Genomic DNA, 17837 nt, shown 5'->3' with positions numbered 1-17837 from the left:
CCAGGCATGTGTCCTGACTGGGAATCAAATTGGCGCCCTTTGGTTTGCACGCCAGCACTCAATTCACTGAGCAACACCAGCCAGGGCTAACAGTTGATTTTAAAGAGAAAGAAACATGTTAGGAGTTACACGAGTGACTCTGAAACAATCCCAAATCTTAAAAAACAAACAAAAATCCTTACATGAAGAATGGAATAAAGAGTATACAATCAAGATGAATAAAAGAAGTGCCAAGCATCCAAGAATAGTTCCAGGAAGGCTAAAGTTCAAAATGAGCTTGGCCTTGAAGAAAAAATGTAAAGAAAAACCAAGAAAGGGCTTTTTTTGGCAGTGCTAGCAGACAGACCACCAAGCAATGGGTAGTAGACAATGATAGTAGACAAAATAGCAGACAATGAAGGAAAAAGAAAAGGAACATTTCTCCAACTCCTGTTCTGTTTCAGTCTTCTCTATCAAGAATGATTATAAGAATGGAGAAGGTAGACACACCACCAGTAAGTGGGAATTGGTATCCCAGATGTGTGAAGAGATCCTACAATGTTTTTAATAGCTCTATGAGATCCTCAATGTTTTACAGAACTCTATATTAATTCTTATCTTTTAACCTAGGTGAATGATATCCCAGGAAGATGAGAGCACTTGTCAGATAGCAGAAAGACAGATATGATTTAAAGATTTTAAAAACAAGGAGTGTTAGAAACTAGATAGCTAAATGTTATTATTTCTTTTCTTTAAAAGGGAAAGAAAATAGACTTTGCCAATAAGATTGGAGGCAGCATGGTATAATGGAAAATCAAGGGTTCTGGAATAAAATAGCTTAAATCCTAACTCTGCTACTTACTAAACTTTGTGACCACAAGCAACTTACTTCTCTCTGGATTTAGTTTCCTCTGTTGTAAAATGGAAGATAAAAAATATGTCTTACAGGGTAACTAGCAGGAAATGAGGTACAATATACCAAGTACCCAGCATATTAAATACAAACAGTAACTACTCAATAAATTAATTCTTCTTCCTCTAGCGAACTTGGCATGGATCCTAGTCAAGGTTCTAGAAAAAGCCAAAAATGCCTGTAAACCCCTGTATGACTCAATATGATTTCACCAAAAATAAGTAACATCAAACCCATCTCACACCTTTCTTCTATAGGTTAACTGGGTAGGCAAAAGTCAGGTGTGTCTAGATAATGAAGTTGGGTGACACGACCTTTCCTTTCCCATTCCTTCCCTCCCCTCTCCCCTCCTCCAACAAAGTCCATTTGTATCTCCAGATGTATATGGGCAATAAAAATCCTTGTGGGGGAAAAACTCACTTGAAATTAATGAAATAGGAGATTCAATGAGCTTGGATGAGGGGGGGTGAAGGAGTGGTACATGAAAAAGGAACTGAAGTCAAATTATAAGGAATGGCAAGCAGTTTCTGAGAAAAAACTCATCCTACAGAAAGAAACAGAATAAGCTAGATTTACCAACAGAGACTGCAGGGTGGGAGGTCTGGGCAAAGCAGGGTGATTCTCATTTGAATCGATTCTGATCCCTACGCAGCTGTATGTGTAAAAGCACTGGGAGAAAAGGCTCAGGGTGAAATTAAACAATGTATCCCTCCTCTCACATATTTTTAGAATGTTACCTAAAATTTTTCATTAGTAACTTTTTGCTTGCTGTACACAATGACATTTAAAAATAAAACTGTTACATCATTCTTAAGTCTAATCAGTAGAATCTAAATAGCATAACAATCTGACACCTACTTATCACAAATTTAAAAAATGAAGAAATGTTTAACAATTAGAAATGTTAGTGTTCCTTCTTCTCATTGAACTCCTATTCTTTCCACATCTCCCACAATAAGATGCCCTAGTAATATATTTTGATACATAATTCTCCATATCAAAAATAAATATTAAATACAAATTACTGTATTTTATTTCCTGTGACAATATGTCTTTAAGTCTTAAAATTTACTCTGGCTTGATTTATCACCACCATTCTCTTAGTGTAACATAGGTCAAAACAATATATATATTATAGTCTTTATTAAAATAAAAAATTACTAATTATATAATGGATGAAATTAGTTCTTAAATTCATGGAAAAATATTTCTCATTGGTGGAATGAGAAAGTTTGCATTAATTTTGTCCCCATTTTTCGTGATACTTTACTCACATAAATACAAAGATCATAATGGAAGAGTCTGTTATGAAGACCTTCCAATCATATGCTAAACCTCCATAATGATCCTATTACCAAAAATTATTTTCATTAATCAAGCAATCTGTTTGAAAGCAAAACACTAAAAATCACCTGACATGGAAACATATCTGATATCCCCATATTCTCCACAGTCACACTGAGATCTCAAATTATAGCCTTGTTTGGTAACTTGAGGTTTTACATTCAAGGTCTTTGATCTTTAAACTGTGAAAAGGGTGATTGTAAAAGGGAAAGAAAAGAGGAATTGCTTCAGAGGCTCTGTTCTTAGGCAGGTCAATATTAAGCAACAGGACATATGAAAGTTTAGGATTTGTAAACTGATTCCCTTAAAACTACCCATGTGTCTATGTGATCCTTGTGTAATGTAGTCTGTATGTACCCATGAATATGCGTAACCCAGTTTAAAGTCTGCTCAGTTACATCATCACTATGCTAAAAGCAACATTTAGTAAGCCCTTACTATTGTATGTGCCAACTGTGCTAAAACTCTTCACACATATGCTATCTCATCTGATCCTTACAGATCAAAAATTCTTTTAGTGTAAAATAGGTCTTACATAGAAAACAAAAGTAAAACTCCTTGCCCAAAGTTTCACAGCTAGTAAGATGCAGCATATGGATTTGAACACAGATTGTCAAACTTAACTACTAACTTATATTGGTGAATTCAGTTTGGGACATGCCTAGCTCAGGGGGCCTGCAAGACACACTAGTTGCTACTGCTAAGCTCAGTGCTCTCTAACCATAGCTTTAATATATTTTAAGTGACTAAGAAATGTATAGTACATGTGGTTGATAAATATACAAAAGGCATAAAACTGGACTAGAAGAAAAAAAAACAAATTAGCATTCCCCCAAATTTTGACAAATTAGAGAAAAGGACTAATTCTAATACAATGAAATTTAACATAGACAAGTATGTTACAATTGTATAACAAACATTCCATTCCCATGTACTTATTTGTATCAAGAAACCAACAATACCAATAAAGAATGGAAGAGATGTGGCTCAGCAGTAGCATGAGTGAAAGATATGGGCGTTTCAGCTGACAGAGCTCAATGTTTCTAGAATATTGGGTGACAAACATCTAACATGAGATTTGGCTGTATTTAGAAAAAGGGGAAGGAGTGACCTATTCTCTGGAGAGTAACTCTAAATCTGATCATATAAGAAACAGCTAAAATCATTGTGAACTATTATTTTTTCATGGGCAAACACTAGAAGGTATGGGGAAGAAAGCAGGACAAAAACAAAACAAACAAACAACACTCCCCCCCAAATCCCCCAACAACTTTCTTTGTATAGTAAAAGGCTATCACATTAAAAGGGGGATTAGATTTGTCCTCTATGGCCCAAAGATGCTGGAAGCAACATACATTTGCAGTCATTGGGAGGACAAGCTTTCTCAGGATCAAGTCAGTTCATTTTACAGATGAAATAGGTGGTCTTGGGAGGTAATGAGCCCCTGTCACTAGAGGTATAACACATAAAAAAATTTATGGGATGCACTTTGTGTAGGGTGGGGGAGGGGGTAGATTCCAAACATCAGCCAAGAGATTGAAACATACAACCTTTAAGGTTTCTGTTAATCCTGAGAATTTCTAAATCATTCAGGTAATTTTCTAAAATAACCAAGGCTTAAATTTGTGTACAAATAGTTCTATCTGGAGGTGCTTTCCAAAAACATTGGCAGGTTCCCTGAGGGCAAAATTACTACACAGAGTTAAAAAAAATTTATTGTTGTTCAATTACAGTTGTCCCCATTTTCCCCCCATTACTCTCCCCTACCCACCCCCACCTCTCATATTCAATTCTCCCCCCTGCCCCCCAGTTGTCCTTGTCCATGGGTCCTTTACACATGTTCCTTGACTTGCCCTTCCTTTTCTTTCCCCCATTATCCGCCCCCCTGCTACTATACAGAATTTTAAAGAGATTAGGTTTATAACCCAGAGCACCACCAGGATGCTCATAAATTATTACCAATCCCGATTCCTTTGCTGCTGTTGTTAAAAAAAACTCCACTGAGATCTCCTTACAAGAATTTACCATTTCTAAGTTGTCTCAGAGTGTGATACAGAGGTTATTGCCTATCACCTAAAGTCTTTTGATTTTTATAATCCACAAATAAGAGTGACAGTTTTCAGCCATAACAATTTAGAAAAAGGATAATTTAATACTTTTAAAAAAGTAATCTGGAACTTCAATTGCCACAATCATATTTTACTTGAAGTGAGAGCTAAGCTTCCCCAAATATGTTTGCTTCAGGAGCATAAAGCAAGGTACAGACCAGGCACACCTCTCCTAGGGAAAGTCAATGCTTTTTTAGTGGTCCCTCCCTTCTTTATTTCCTAGGCCCCAAACTAGATCTTACCTTACACTGAAAATCAGATCCTTCATATTTCATACACCCTGAAGCTAATGTGGTTTCTCCCTGGTCATCTTCTTCTATGATGGCAAAGCAATGCCCATTAGTTCTAAAAAAATGAAAACAAATATAAAACTCTAAAAAACAAAAATAAAAAAAAAACAGAAACAAAACAGAAACAAAACATAATAACAAAGTACTGATTAAAATGAGTTTGAATGTGACCAGGTACTGATGGCCTTTAGTACCTTGTTTTTTAAATTAAAATTGCATTCACATATGATTAATTGGCAACACGCGTAGGTTTCAGGGCAAAAGAAAGTTCTCATAGCTGAACTAAAACCCAAAGACCCATTAAGAACCTTATGTCAGGTGGAAAAGGATTCCTATTAAACAAGGCACCAAAATATCATTCATTATATAACTTCTCTTTACTAATTACAGTCATGTGATTACAGAAAGCTGATTTGTAAAATTTTATAAAATAAATCATCTTAATTTTTAAAAATATACTTAAAAATAACTTATTTTTTATCCATAAAATTTTCAGTATTCACATACTGCACACAATAATAAATAAAGACAAACTTTCCTGTGAAGTAAAAACAGACTCAACGACAAAGTATATTTGAGAAGAGACTAAGATCCTAAGATGCATTTTTTACTGAACATAAAAAAGGGAGAACTTTTGAATAGCTGAATTTTCAAGAAATTTACATAAATGTACTTGTATTTAATGAAATTTATTATTATATAATGCCATAGTATGCTGGAGTTTTCTCCTAATATTCATTTAGACTATAATGGATAGAAAAAACTTTTAAAAGCTTTTTGTGTGCTCCTACTTATTCTTTGTATCCGTAAGTGTACTGCTTCTATTTAAAAGAATCTTACAGAATTTTCATTTTCTGTTCGGAGAAAATGTTAAGTGTAGGGTGAAATTCTGATAAAATTGATGATTCAGTTTTACTTGGGGTTACTCAGCCATTATCAAATACCACACACATATCAGGCAGGCACTATGGACAAGAAGTGTGGCAAGAAATTACTTGGTGACAAAGAGGGGAGCCATACCCAATGGCACAGATCGCCCAGCCTGTCCCAGTAAAGTCAACCACAGAGGACAGATAACAAAATCCATCAGAGGACAAATAACAAATTAAAGATGTAAAGAGCCATCATATAATTTCAAGATTTTACATGTAAATATTATGGTTTATATCTGGTCACATTCAAAGAGCATACAATTACTAGGAAAGTACAAAGTAAGACATTGATTATTACCTTTATAGAGGGAGACAATTAATTGACTGATGAGATTGAGTTGCTCAGGGAATTCTTTTTTGGCTAGTAAACCAATTATTCAAATATGGAATAGAATTACATAGTCATGTATAATGTGTTGAAGAGTTAACATAAAATTAACCAGGAAAATTAAACTGGTTATATAAATCAGATTTAGATTGGGGAGTCTACTTGTAAGAAGATAATAAAATTAAACATCATAATATCATTCTTACATATCTGCAAAATATTTTAGACAATTTAGAATTACAAGGTTTTGGTGGAATTTTCATGTTTTCTTTTTGGTAGCCCCCAAATTGTCAATGAATATCAATAACTTTATGATAAAAAGATTAAATAAACTTAAAATGTTAGACAAAGATTATATTTTTCTTATCCTGTTTAAAAAGCTGTATTACAATGTTACTCTAAGAAAGTAACCATTAATCAATAGTAATAAATATTCCTCTATACAGAAAAAGCTTTCTAGTTCCTTTGAAGACACTATAAAGTTAAAGAAAAAAAAAAAACTATAGATGATGTAAACAATTCTTAAAATAGCATTATGCAACCCTATTTTCCTAACTTTAAAAAAGGCTGCATAAAATACTTACATGCATGTGTTATTAATAGCATCATCAGGGCAGTGTCCTGAGCAATAGCACTTTAAAAAGGGCAAGGTATCTTCTGGTGCTAAGGTTACTCCATTTTCTGACTTTTTCTGGTCGGAGTCTGATTTCATTCCGGTACCGTGGAGCATACTGTCCAGATTCTGCCCTGTAATCATATATGAAATTCAAAACATTTCTGAAAAGCTAATTCTTTGATTTTAGTTTTCAACGAGAAAAGTTTCTAAGCTTTCTTATCATAGTAACTACAGCTAATGTGTGTCTTTAATTAAAAGTATATTTCATACACACAAGTAACAGACACTTATTAATAACCTATTATATACAGAATTACTGTTCCAGGCATTGTGGGACATACGGAGATGACTACATCATAATTTTTGCATTAGTAAAAGACAAACAAGAATAGCACAAGGTAGAATATGGTCATAACTTTTAAGAAAGGTACATGGAAGCAATTTTAGGGAAGGCTGTGATTGCTTTAATCATTAAAAAACAAAAAAATTATGTTTCTTAAATTCTTTGGTTCAAAACTTGAGATTAGCTTAAAAAAATAAGTACTTTATTTGTGCCTTTATGTAGAAGTGGAGTTACTAAGCATCTTGCTTTGGAATTTAACTGCTTAAGTAAGGGAATTGTGAGAGCATGGGGACCAGTATTATCTGGTGCCTTTTATCTCAAGGTCACTGATTCAAATCCAGACTCTGCTGCCAGAAACTGAAGGTTATTCTCCCATTAGAGTCTAGTAGCTTCAAATGACAGACACTGTCATATTTGGTACCAAATCTTTCAGGATGAATCAGAACAGAACTAAAACAATGTTTTTGTAATTCCTTCCTCCCTATATATGGCTGAAATCTGCCAGAGTTGAATAAAATGTAGAGCCAAACAGGTACGAAACATTAAGAGAATTGGGTTTTTAATTATAAATGTTAAGTAAGTGGTTCAAGTTTTAATAGTTTAGACCTGACTTTAAATTTAGCCAGACTGGTGAGATGAACTACTGAAAAGAGAAAAAAAATAACACATACATTCACACTGATAACAGGAAAAGAATGTGCTAAGTTTTAGCGATTACATACCTTGAATTCTAATAATCTCCACTTAATCCTCTAAATTACTATAAAACTTAAGGACTTCTTTTATGTTAAGAATGTCAACTATAAAATTAAGCAGGGGAAGGTGGGGGAGGAAGAGAAGAAATCCACTGAGCTGGAAATAAGAAGAACCTGGATTCTGGTCTACTATGGCTCTACCACGATTTAGCTAGCTGGATGATTATGGATAAGCCATGTTACTCTATAAGACCCTAGGACTAGAGGGCATCTCAGGTCTCATAACTAGCTTTAAAATCCTATTACGGTAACAGAAGAAAGCATCAATTTAACTACAGAGAACAAATGGCAAATAATATATCACATGCTATTAATTTTTCAAAAATCTAATGACACAGAAAAAGTAGTATAGTGTGGTAGAAATAATGATGAAGTAGTAAAAAGTCAAAGGTTCAAGTCCTGATTATGTCGAAAGATAAGTTAACTGTCTGAACCTCAGTTCTTTATCTATAAAAAAAATGGTAATAATACCTGCCCAATTCAAATCAGGTTATATTCAGATCAAACGGCTATATAATAAAAGACTTAGTTAAGTATAAAATAGCATGCAAGTAAAAATATTACTAATAACAAAGATTATACTAAAAGATCGCTTATACTTGAAAAATTCCAAGTTATATAATCATTATCAAACATAACTTCCTAGAAAACTATCTGAATTTAAGAGATAAAAACCAATTACAATAATTTGCATCTGGGATTTATATGATCTCAAATATTTAACAAAGCACTAATAAGAGGCTTACTATGTGCATGGAAGGTACTGAATTCTGGAAACTGATCTGATCTTTGAGAAACTTGGAAAGTGAAAAAAGGGGGAGGGCGTGGTAAGAACCTAAATAAACACAATTTGAAAAGTGATATAATACAAAGGTGTTATACAAACAAAGGAGGGAGCCAATTTATCTTAGGGTGTCAAAAATCAATGGAATGAGCCATATCTTAAAATTGTAAGATTTTGCTAAGGCATGGATGCAAAAAAAAATTACCTAGCAAAAGCCTCTCTCTACTCACTCCTTAGGTAAATAGCACCCATTCCCATGGTTTAAACAAATCTTTTTTTGATGGTTCCTTGATTTATCCCTCCAGCCTTGACTTGCTTAAGTATCTCAGAATTAACTTCTCCAAAATGGAATTCAGGTCTTTTTCTCCTCTAACACGGTCCTCCAGAAGTCTTTTGGCTCAACTTCCAAAATACAGGATCTGGCACAAATAATGCCCCCTTTTTATTACATAAAAATCTTTCATTACGAAATTGTAAGCATGTAATTCTATAATATAACAATATCACACTGAAGCATGCCATGTGACGTTTTAGGTGAAATGTTCAAATTTCTGTCCATCTCGTGTGAGACATTCACGTACCTTACCAATCATACTCAACGGCATTACTTCTGCCAGACCCTGTGTATCTCATTTTTTCCTCCAACTCCACTCTTATTACCTGGGCCTGTTATATCATGCCACTTCCAAGACAAAAGTCTCCACATTGATCTTCAATACTTCTCTTCTTGGCCCTTCCAATCCCTTTCCCACATAGCAGCCAATTATCTTATAAACATAAATCTGATCCTGTCACTCCCCTGCTTAAAACCTATTAATATATACATGACCCGTGGACATGGACAATGGTGTGGGGGTTGCCTGAGGGAGTGAGTAGAAGTTGGGTGGAGGGAGAAAGTGGGAAATAATCTGGACAACTGTAATAGCATAAACAATAAAATATTTTTTAAAAACCAATTAATGCCTTCATACATACTCAGAATAAAATCCAACCACCTTCACCATGCCTAGTCAGGATCTGGATTCTGTGTATCTACCTCTCCAACATCAGTTCTCAGCACCTCCCCTCTATCATGCTCAGGCACACAGTTCCTAACCACAAGTCCTGTGTTTACAAAGTATAAAATTAAGAGACATGGGGTGACAGGGGCTATATATTATATTTCAAAACAAACATATGCAAAAAATATTTAATAGCTTACATGCTTAGAAACCCCCATACACAAACAGAGAGACAAAGAGCTAAAAGATACAAGTGACTATATATAGGTGCATTTATACCAAGCTCCTTTGTCCTTAATAGAAGCTTTTGGCATCAATGATTTTACTAAATTTTCATTCCTGTTTAATATTTTTTTCCTACCTTCCCAGCAATCTCTTGGATTCTTTTGTATAAAGAAGAGGAAGTCCCTCTCCCCTATCCTTAAGATAAAATATCTACAAGAGGGATGAGAAGGCAAAAGATAGGAGAGACCAATGGGATATCAATGCACTGAGTGTATGAGGTAACCAACAATGGTAGTTTTCCTTACTCTACGTGCTATGGAGCAGTGATTACTGAAGGTTTTTTGCACATCTTCCTTCCTCTGATTGGGAGCTTATATAGTACTGACCCTACTTCTTCCTCATCATTGAATACTGGGTGTGTTGGAAATCGGTAATTTCTCTCTTAGACACACACTGCTGGACCAAGAAGAGTCTGAACCTGATGGAGAATGCTACATACAACCCAAAAGTTGTGGATTAGTAGCTAAGTACACTAGGCGGATGAAACTCTGTGTTATAAATTCCTGTGAGGATGAATTGAATATATCACATCAACTTTTAGTGTACACTTTTATTGTGTACATGTGAGAAATGGTATGCATGATGCTAGGCAGACAAACATAGACAACAGATACTGTTCATTGTTCTATTCCCCTTTACCTTGGTGGCTATGTGCACACACACATCTTTTTTAAAGTGTTTGGTCTTCCTTTATGTAACCCAAGGAGGCACAGCCCTACCCTCAGTAGAGATAACTGTCTAATCTAGTAATTTTAGTTCCATATCCCTTGCCATTGTTTACACAAGAGCACAGACTAAATTCAACCAGATAAAATTAGAAGGAAGTTTGTTGGGGGGAGGCACCTGGGAAAAGATTTCTTTACCAAGTAAAAGGAGACATCCAACCCTCTTCTTATACTGAAAGTTGTCCATTCAAAGTTTCTACATCTGCAAATTATACCTGGCCCCTCAGCAGCCACTGTGGCCACCAAGTGAGTTAACCTATGGCTAAAATTGCTGTATGGAGAAGAGCACAGTTTAAATAGAGAAAGAACTGGAACAGCCAAGGAATTAACTAATTGGAGTACCCCTATGTTCAGACTTTTTGATGTGTGATACTACATTTTCCTAATTGTTTAAGCTGTTTTATTTATTCTGGGCTTTTGTTACTGAATGCTGAAAACATCTTACTTGATTAAAAAATAAATAAATAAAATCTGTTTCAGACTCTTTTAGTTGCCCAATGGATTATCTATTCCCCCACCCCTCCTGGTTTTCCTAGCTAACAGAATTCTGACTTAGTCTGGGGGCAATGTGTCCAACCCTAGGCAATGGATTTAGCTAGTAACCTAAGCTGATTGTAGCAATTCTGTTTCCCAGTAACCCTAGCAAGTGACTCAGTTTAACCAATAAAACAAGATAAAGTCAGCTGGTAGGAGGTTATTTTCTGGGGACACTTTTGCTTTCTTGATATAAAGTCCAGCTGAGGCCAGGGCTGACCCTTTCCCCATTTTCCTTCCTCCAATGAAAACAATAGCAGTCATTTTGTAACCCCGCGGGGAAAAAAAGAAATTTACAGAGATGTCAACCTTGAGACTACTCAACTATTGAATGAATACCAGAAAACATCTACCATCTATGTAAAATAAATAAATAAATTTCTATTTGTTTACGTCGCTGTTAGGTAATGTTAACTTAAAGCTAACTCATGTCAAAAACAAGGACTAACAATCAGATAACGTTCTTCTGTTGTGACTTGAGTAACTTTATCTCAATGTAAAAGCACTTTAATCTATATCAAAACATTTGGTGCTCAAAATATTCCTGTTTTTATTTAGGATAAGTGTTACTATTCCATTTTCTAACAAGGTAGAGAGAAATTTACTTTCTCAAGACACAACTCAAGATAAAGATGGAGCTAAAGTCAAAGTCATTTCCATTAACATTACTCTGCAATCCTACCTAGTAATTTCTAAAAATACCATTTTTCCTACATTGTTTTTTCCCCCTACACTGGTTTTAGTTCTTTCTTTTCTTTAAGAGCAAAGGTTTTTATCTTACCATTTAAAGCTTTTACAAACTAATCTTTTTTGAAAGGAAATATAACGAATTTTGTTATCAGAGAAATATAATTCTAATTAAGATTTTCCACTTATGCCTGATAATTAATTACCAAATTACTTCATCTAAAAAAGTTTATTGTAGAACAATCTGAATCAGGGTGGAGAATGAGAATCTTATACTATATTGCCTCTGTGTGATCTACATAAATTATTTTGTAAATTCCAAATAGACATTACCTGGGAGTAAGGTAATAGGAATGTTATTGATTTAACTCATCTTCCAAACGACAGCTGCTAAAAGGACCACAGATGCTAAATTAAAGGTGTTTTATTAAATAACGTACTTCATTTAAAATATGGCTTTTTACAAGAGAGCTTTGTATTCTGAGCATAGTAATAAGAAGGGTATCATACCTAAGACAAAATACAAACAAGCTACAGAATTCATTATTATGTTTATGGTTTAAAGTGAAAATATCAAAAAATTTATGCCGTTAATCATCTTTTTTCTTGTTAGTAGATATTAATCCGTATCACTATGAACAAAACATGAAAGAGTAATCTGTAAAGTAATAAATTTAACATAATAAAGATGTCCAGTAAGTTCTATCTGAAATCCTTTTGCAAAATAGTACTTTCTTTTCAGTTTAAAATACTGTCCTGATTAAATCATACAGGAAAAAAGCTCATATGCAGATACAGTCCATCTGATCCTAAGAGTTATCACAACAACTTCCTGTTTGAAAGTTCCAAGCTATGAACACACCAGAGTAAAATTAAAATATAGGTCATAAAAAAAAAACTGAGTACTTAATGAAGAAATTTTAGTATTCAGCACATATAAGTGCCATTTATATTTCTGAAGTCATTTAACAACAATGATTTTTAAAATTATTTACATTTATTTCTTATTATATTTTAAAGGAGATCAGAGTTTTAAACTACCATTAATTAAGTCTTAAGTATCTAATTACCCTGTACCTTAGGCAATAGGTCAGGTACTTTATTTTATACTTTATCTCATTTAATCCTCACAAGACCTGACACTACAAATCATAACACCTATGTTATGGATAAGAGAGTAAGTTCGGAGAGGCTGAGATTTTATAAATACTTGAAAATATTTCTATCACAGTCAAGTTCAAAAATTATTTGGGATATTTGTTCTTTGCTTACTTAGTTAAAAATTATGCTGTGATACTGGGCTGAACTGCTCAAAAAGGTACATATGTTGAAAGAGCAGCTGTAAGAAAAAAACTGCTTTTTGACATACAGAAATTAATTATTTAAAAAGGTAAGATTGCTTAAATGAACACTGGTTTACCTTGAACATGAGAAATGATGAACAGATAGGTTCCCAACAATCTGATGTAAATATACAGATGAGTCATTGTTCAATCTTAATGTTTCCTGGACACTGTCACCTGTAATAACTGGTTTTGTTATGCCACTAATTTAAATGATTTTTATTCAACGGGATTTTCTTGTAAAAGGTCTTAATGACTTTATAGTGACTCCAATTTCCACTGCTTTTTCCTGACTCCTGAAAGACAAAAATATGAAAAAGGTAATGAATATGACTGAATTCTTAAGTTTTCAAAAACAAAGAGAAAAACAAATGTCCAAACATAACTTTAAACAATGAAATACACCTTTAAAGATTAAAGCTATCTTTGTTTTTTTTTTTCTTTTTTAAAAAGGCACTATATAATGCAAAAGTTTAAATAATTTAGTAATGGATAATCACCTCCCTTGACCTTAGATTAACCATATGTAAAACAAGATAAATACACCAAATAAGCTTGATAGTCTTTTCTGGCTGCATTAAAATAGTTATTTTTGTAACTACCAGGAAAATTTCTAAATATATTAAGAGCAAAACAGGAAAAGCTGAATTTAAAATACTATACTATTCATATTAATAATCTTTCAAATCCTAGTAGATGTGATAAAAATGTCTTGAATCTTTCTAATAATTTATTCTATAGATAGAAGAGAAAGCCTACCTAGAAAATCACACACTTAAATATGCCATATGCATTATCATTAAAGCAAAACCATCAGACATGTACCTTAAATAAAATTACTTTCTAAAATACTACAAATCTGACTTTATTAGAATAAAATTGAGCTTTTAATTAGGATGAGGCGAAACATAACCTCTCCAATTAAGATTCAGCAATTATAAAATAGTTAAAACAGGTAACACACAAAAAAGGCTAGCTTGTATAAAGGTGAATCTAATTGTTCTTTCCATCCTATTGGTTCAGGAAATTTGATTTTACTGACTTCAACCTGAATTCTTCTTAAAAAAATTTTTTTATTTATTTTCAGAGACAGGGAAAGGGGGAGAGAGAGAGAGAGGAAGAGAACCATCAATATGCCATTGCCTTTCACATGCCCCAAAGGGGGGCCAAGGCACGTGCCCTGACCAGGACTCCAACCAGCAACCTTTTGGTTTGCAGGAGGAAGCCCAACCCACTAAGCCACACCAGTTAGGACCAGCCTGCATTATTCTTGAATGAAAAAGATTTTGTTTATTTATGATACAATGCTGGCATAATTTCTATCATAAATAACCTTAGCTTTCTATTTCACCTACCTAAGAATTTTTCACTTTTACTAGCTCTCCAAGGGCACTTACAGTATTAAGGAAATAAGGTTTACAGTGAGATGTCATTTATACTGTACATTTTATATATGGCATAGTTCTAAAAATCTGCAATTTCTCACTTCTCTATTGTAAAATTAATTTGTTTCCCATATACATTGTGCTGAGAGAGTAAAATGTAAAGTCCAAAATAATTACAAAATAACACCTGTAATGTGACAACACCATTTCTTGGGAAAATTCAGCATTGTAAAATTATGATTCTAGGGACACTTGTTCCAGGTTCCAAATTCAAAAGTTTCCAGTATATATCCAACCCTGTTGTCTCTCTTTCTATTTTTATTTGCCTATTAAATATCTCCACTAGGATTATACTCCACCTGTGTAAATCAAATTCACTAACTTTCCTTATGACTCCTTTAGACCTGCCTCCTCCTCCTTCCACTTGCTATCACAGCGAAGGGTGAAGCTCTCTGTGTAGTCACCCACACCAAAAACCCTGGCATCGTTTCTGCTTCCCTTATCAGCTCTAGCTCTCACTCCCCCACAACACTTTTCCTTACTTATTCATTTACTCACTTATTCACCAACAACACTTCTGAGTACACAATTACCCATAAGTGTAAGGTCCTATAAAAACAAACATGAGCATGACTTCTGCTTCAAGGAGCTCATAGTCTTGGGCAGGAAACTGGTTGCTATGATTGATTCTATCTTTCAGTGTCAGTTTCTTCATCAATTTATTTAAATCTAAAATGTGGTCTTGTTGTATTAGAGGTACAACCAAGGCACCTTGTAGGGGTGGTCAATGAGACTCTAAGCACCCGCCACACTCACAGTCCCTTTCAGAGCAAAAGTATTATGTGTGGTTTCTTCCTGAGTGACATAAACATCTGTCACTCTGCTACTCTGGGTACAGTTCAATCCCGGATATGCCTTAAAGAAGTAACCTAACCTCTCTGGATGAGTTTCTTCATCTGTAAAAACTGGAATTATATTATTAACAATTATTTTGAAAACTGAGTTAGATGACAGCTAACATATATTCACAGCAGCATTATAAATGCTTTGAATATATTTATAACTCATTATAACTACCATATAAGATAGGTACAATTATTATTTAAGTTTACAGATGAGGAAATTGAGATAAATAAAGTAAGAAATTTGGCAAAGATCAAACAGCTGGTAAGTGGCAGGACTATTAATTCTAATCAAGAAGATCTGATTCCAGAATCCAGGTATTAACTGCCACCCTATACTGATTGTCTGCTGGATATTTTATGTACATAACATAATGTAAACTACACATTATAAAGTATTTTGGAGGGTGGTACAGAGTAGGTGCTCAATATAAATTTCCTCATTGCATACATGTTTATTAACACACTTACCGACTGGCACAGGAAATAACAGGTGCTATTTATGGCAATCCAATCTGCAAGAAATTTTTATAGACTAAAAAACCTGTAATAACTTATGTGGAGAACAGCTATTGGTCAAGGAAGGTCTAAAGGTAAAAATGGTCTCAAATACCTCATTTGTAATTTAACAATGAAAATCCCTAATCTTTAAAAGAAAAATGTTATGATTATAAGCTCACTCTGCATCAGCACTTATGGTAATTGCTAAGACATGAGGCAATCTTATCAAGCATTGATTGAAGCACACTGCTATAATCAAAGAGGGTAAGTAACCACCTTACTTTATGCTACCTGGTTGGGCCTCTTAAAAACTTTAGAGAAGAATGACAGGAATGAAAATGATAGAGAAATGACTATACTTGAGATACAACTAAAAGGACTGCAGGTCTTTGCTGTCAGAGTATTAAAGGAACAAAGTATGATTGCACCTTTGTCAATGACATGACAGGCATGATAGAAATTAGACTAGACTGATTCAATGATTCATCAGATACCTTCCAACTCTGAAATCCTGTGTGAACAGTATTCTTGCCATTGAATGTTAACTTATTATTTATTAAAATGCCTATTATACGCACGATTCTCTGTTAGAGAGAATAGAGTGATGAGAGCAAAACAAGCCCAGCTTTTATGGAGTTCATAGTCATCAAACAAGACAAGATATTCAGACATCAAACAGGACAATACAACTGTAACTTGCAGTATCAAAGAAACAAAAGTGCTAGGTCCTGGAGGGATATGAATGAGTGAGTGATCTAAGCTGGATGGAGAGGTCAAGAGAATAATGAAAAGTGACATTTAAGTTGAGATCTGAAGACTAAAAGTTAGCCAGGTAAAAACAAAAGGGGGGCTAGCGAGCGTTTAAAACAGGCATAAGGAACAGCTGTACAAAGATCTTGAGGCAGGGAAGAGGAAAGAACAATGTTCAGAATAAGGGGTAGTGTGGTGGGAGATGAGGTTGAAGAGACAAAATACAAAAACCAAGTCAGGCAAGATCATATGAAGGAGTTGGAATTTAAATCTAAGTGGGATGGAAAGGCAATTATTTGGTTTCTATGTCATGGACTAGAAAGGACAAAAACAGAAGCAAATGGACTAGGGAGAAGGGTATTGTAAGGAGTTTAGGAGAGGTATGATGGTAGTTAACATTAGGGTAGTGGCAGTGCTACAGTGGCTGAATTTAAGATATACTTAAAAAAAATAGACTCAGTAGGATCTGGTAACAGATTAGATGTGGGGAAGTGAGGGGTCAAAGATCCTTACATTTCTGGAATGAGCAAGTAAGTATAGTGGGGACAAGAGGATTTTTAAGGGAATGAGAAGAGGTCAGGGGTTCAATTTTGGAACAAAGGGAATGTCTAAGGAGCATTTGGTTCTGAACCTTAAAGGAAACATTTGTAACTGAAGATATAAATCTGTTATATCAGTTGTACAGAGAAAGGTTTAAAGTGATGACTCTGTATGAGATGGCCTTCTAAGAACAAAGAAGAGGGCCCAAGAACACCAGTGTTGATTTAAAAATCAGATTAATAAAAGCATTAACGTCACATGTATTTATTTGGCATTCACTGATAAAAAAATTCATGGTCCAGGGTCCATCACGAACAATATTAATATAGTTTATATTACCACAGCTAGAATACAAACTATAGTTCATAAATGATTATTTTTTTCAGTTAAAAAAAATCTACCGAAAGATCACTGAATGATCTAAAATGTCCACAAATGCTAATACAACCTTCAAAAGGAGGATCCTAATTCCCTCCCATGAATCCCCATTTTTAACAAATAAAATGGAAACAACAGAATGTGACTTCGGAGGCTAGCTTCTGAAAGGCACTTCAGATTGCTCTTTGAAATACTCTTTCTGAGGGAAGCCAGCTTAAATGTCATAAGGACATTCAAGAAGCCTCAGAGAGAGGCCTAGGTGGCAAAAAACCCAGGCCTCATGCCAACAGCCAAGTGAGTTAGTCACCTTGGTCATGGATGGATCCATCAGCACCAAAGAAGCTTTAGGTGACTGCAGCAGCTTCACAGACATCTAAACCACAATTCATTTTCACCCTGAATTAAAACAATCCA

General features: G+C 34.4%; 1 protein-coding gene across 3 annotated transcripts in view; it reads right to left on the bottom strand.

Moving 5' to 3' along the window:
- Positions 1–17837, bottom strand: part of BMPR1A (bone morphogenetic protein receptor type 1A) — a 175402-nt gene that overhangs the window by 30427 nt on the left and 127138 nt on the right. For all 3 annotated transcript variants that reach the window (XM_045196188.3, XM_024561298.4, XM_024561299.4), the window contains 3 exons: positions 13045–13263; positions 6479–6641; positions 4587–4689 (listed from right to left, as the gene is read on the bottom strand). In XM_045196188.3, the coding sequence (XP_045052123.2) occupies positions 4587–4689; positions 6479–6641; positions 13045–13111 (333 nt within the window). In that variant the 5' untranslated portion in view covers positions 13112–13263. The remainder of the gene's footprint in view (positions 1–4586; positions 4690–6478; positions 6642–13044; positions 13264–17837) is intronic.

Source organism: Desmodus rotundus, chromosome 4 (genome assembly GCF_022682495.2).
Source record: "Desmodus rotundus isolate HL8 chromosome 4, HLdesRot8A.1, whole genome shotgun sequence".
Taxonomy (NCBI): Eukaryota; Metazoa; Chordata; class Mammalia; order Chiroptera; family Phyllostomidae; genus Desmodus; species Desmodus rotundus.
This window is presented reverse-complemented; position numbering and strand designations above follow the sequence as displayed.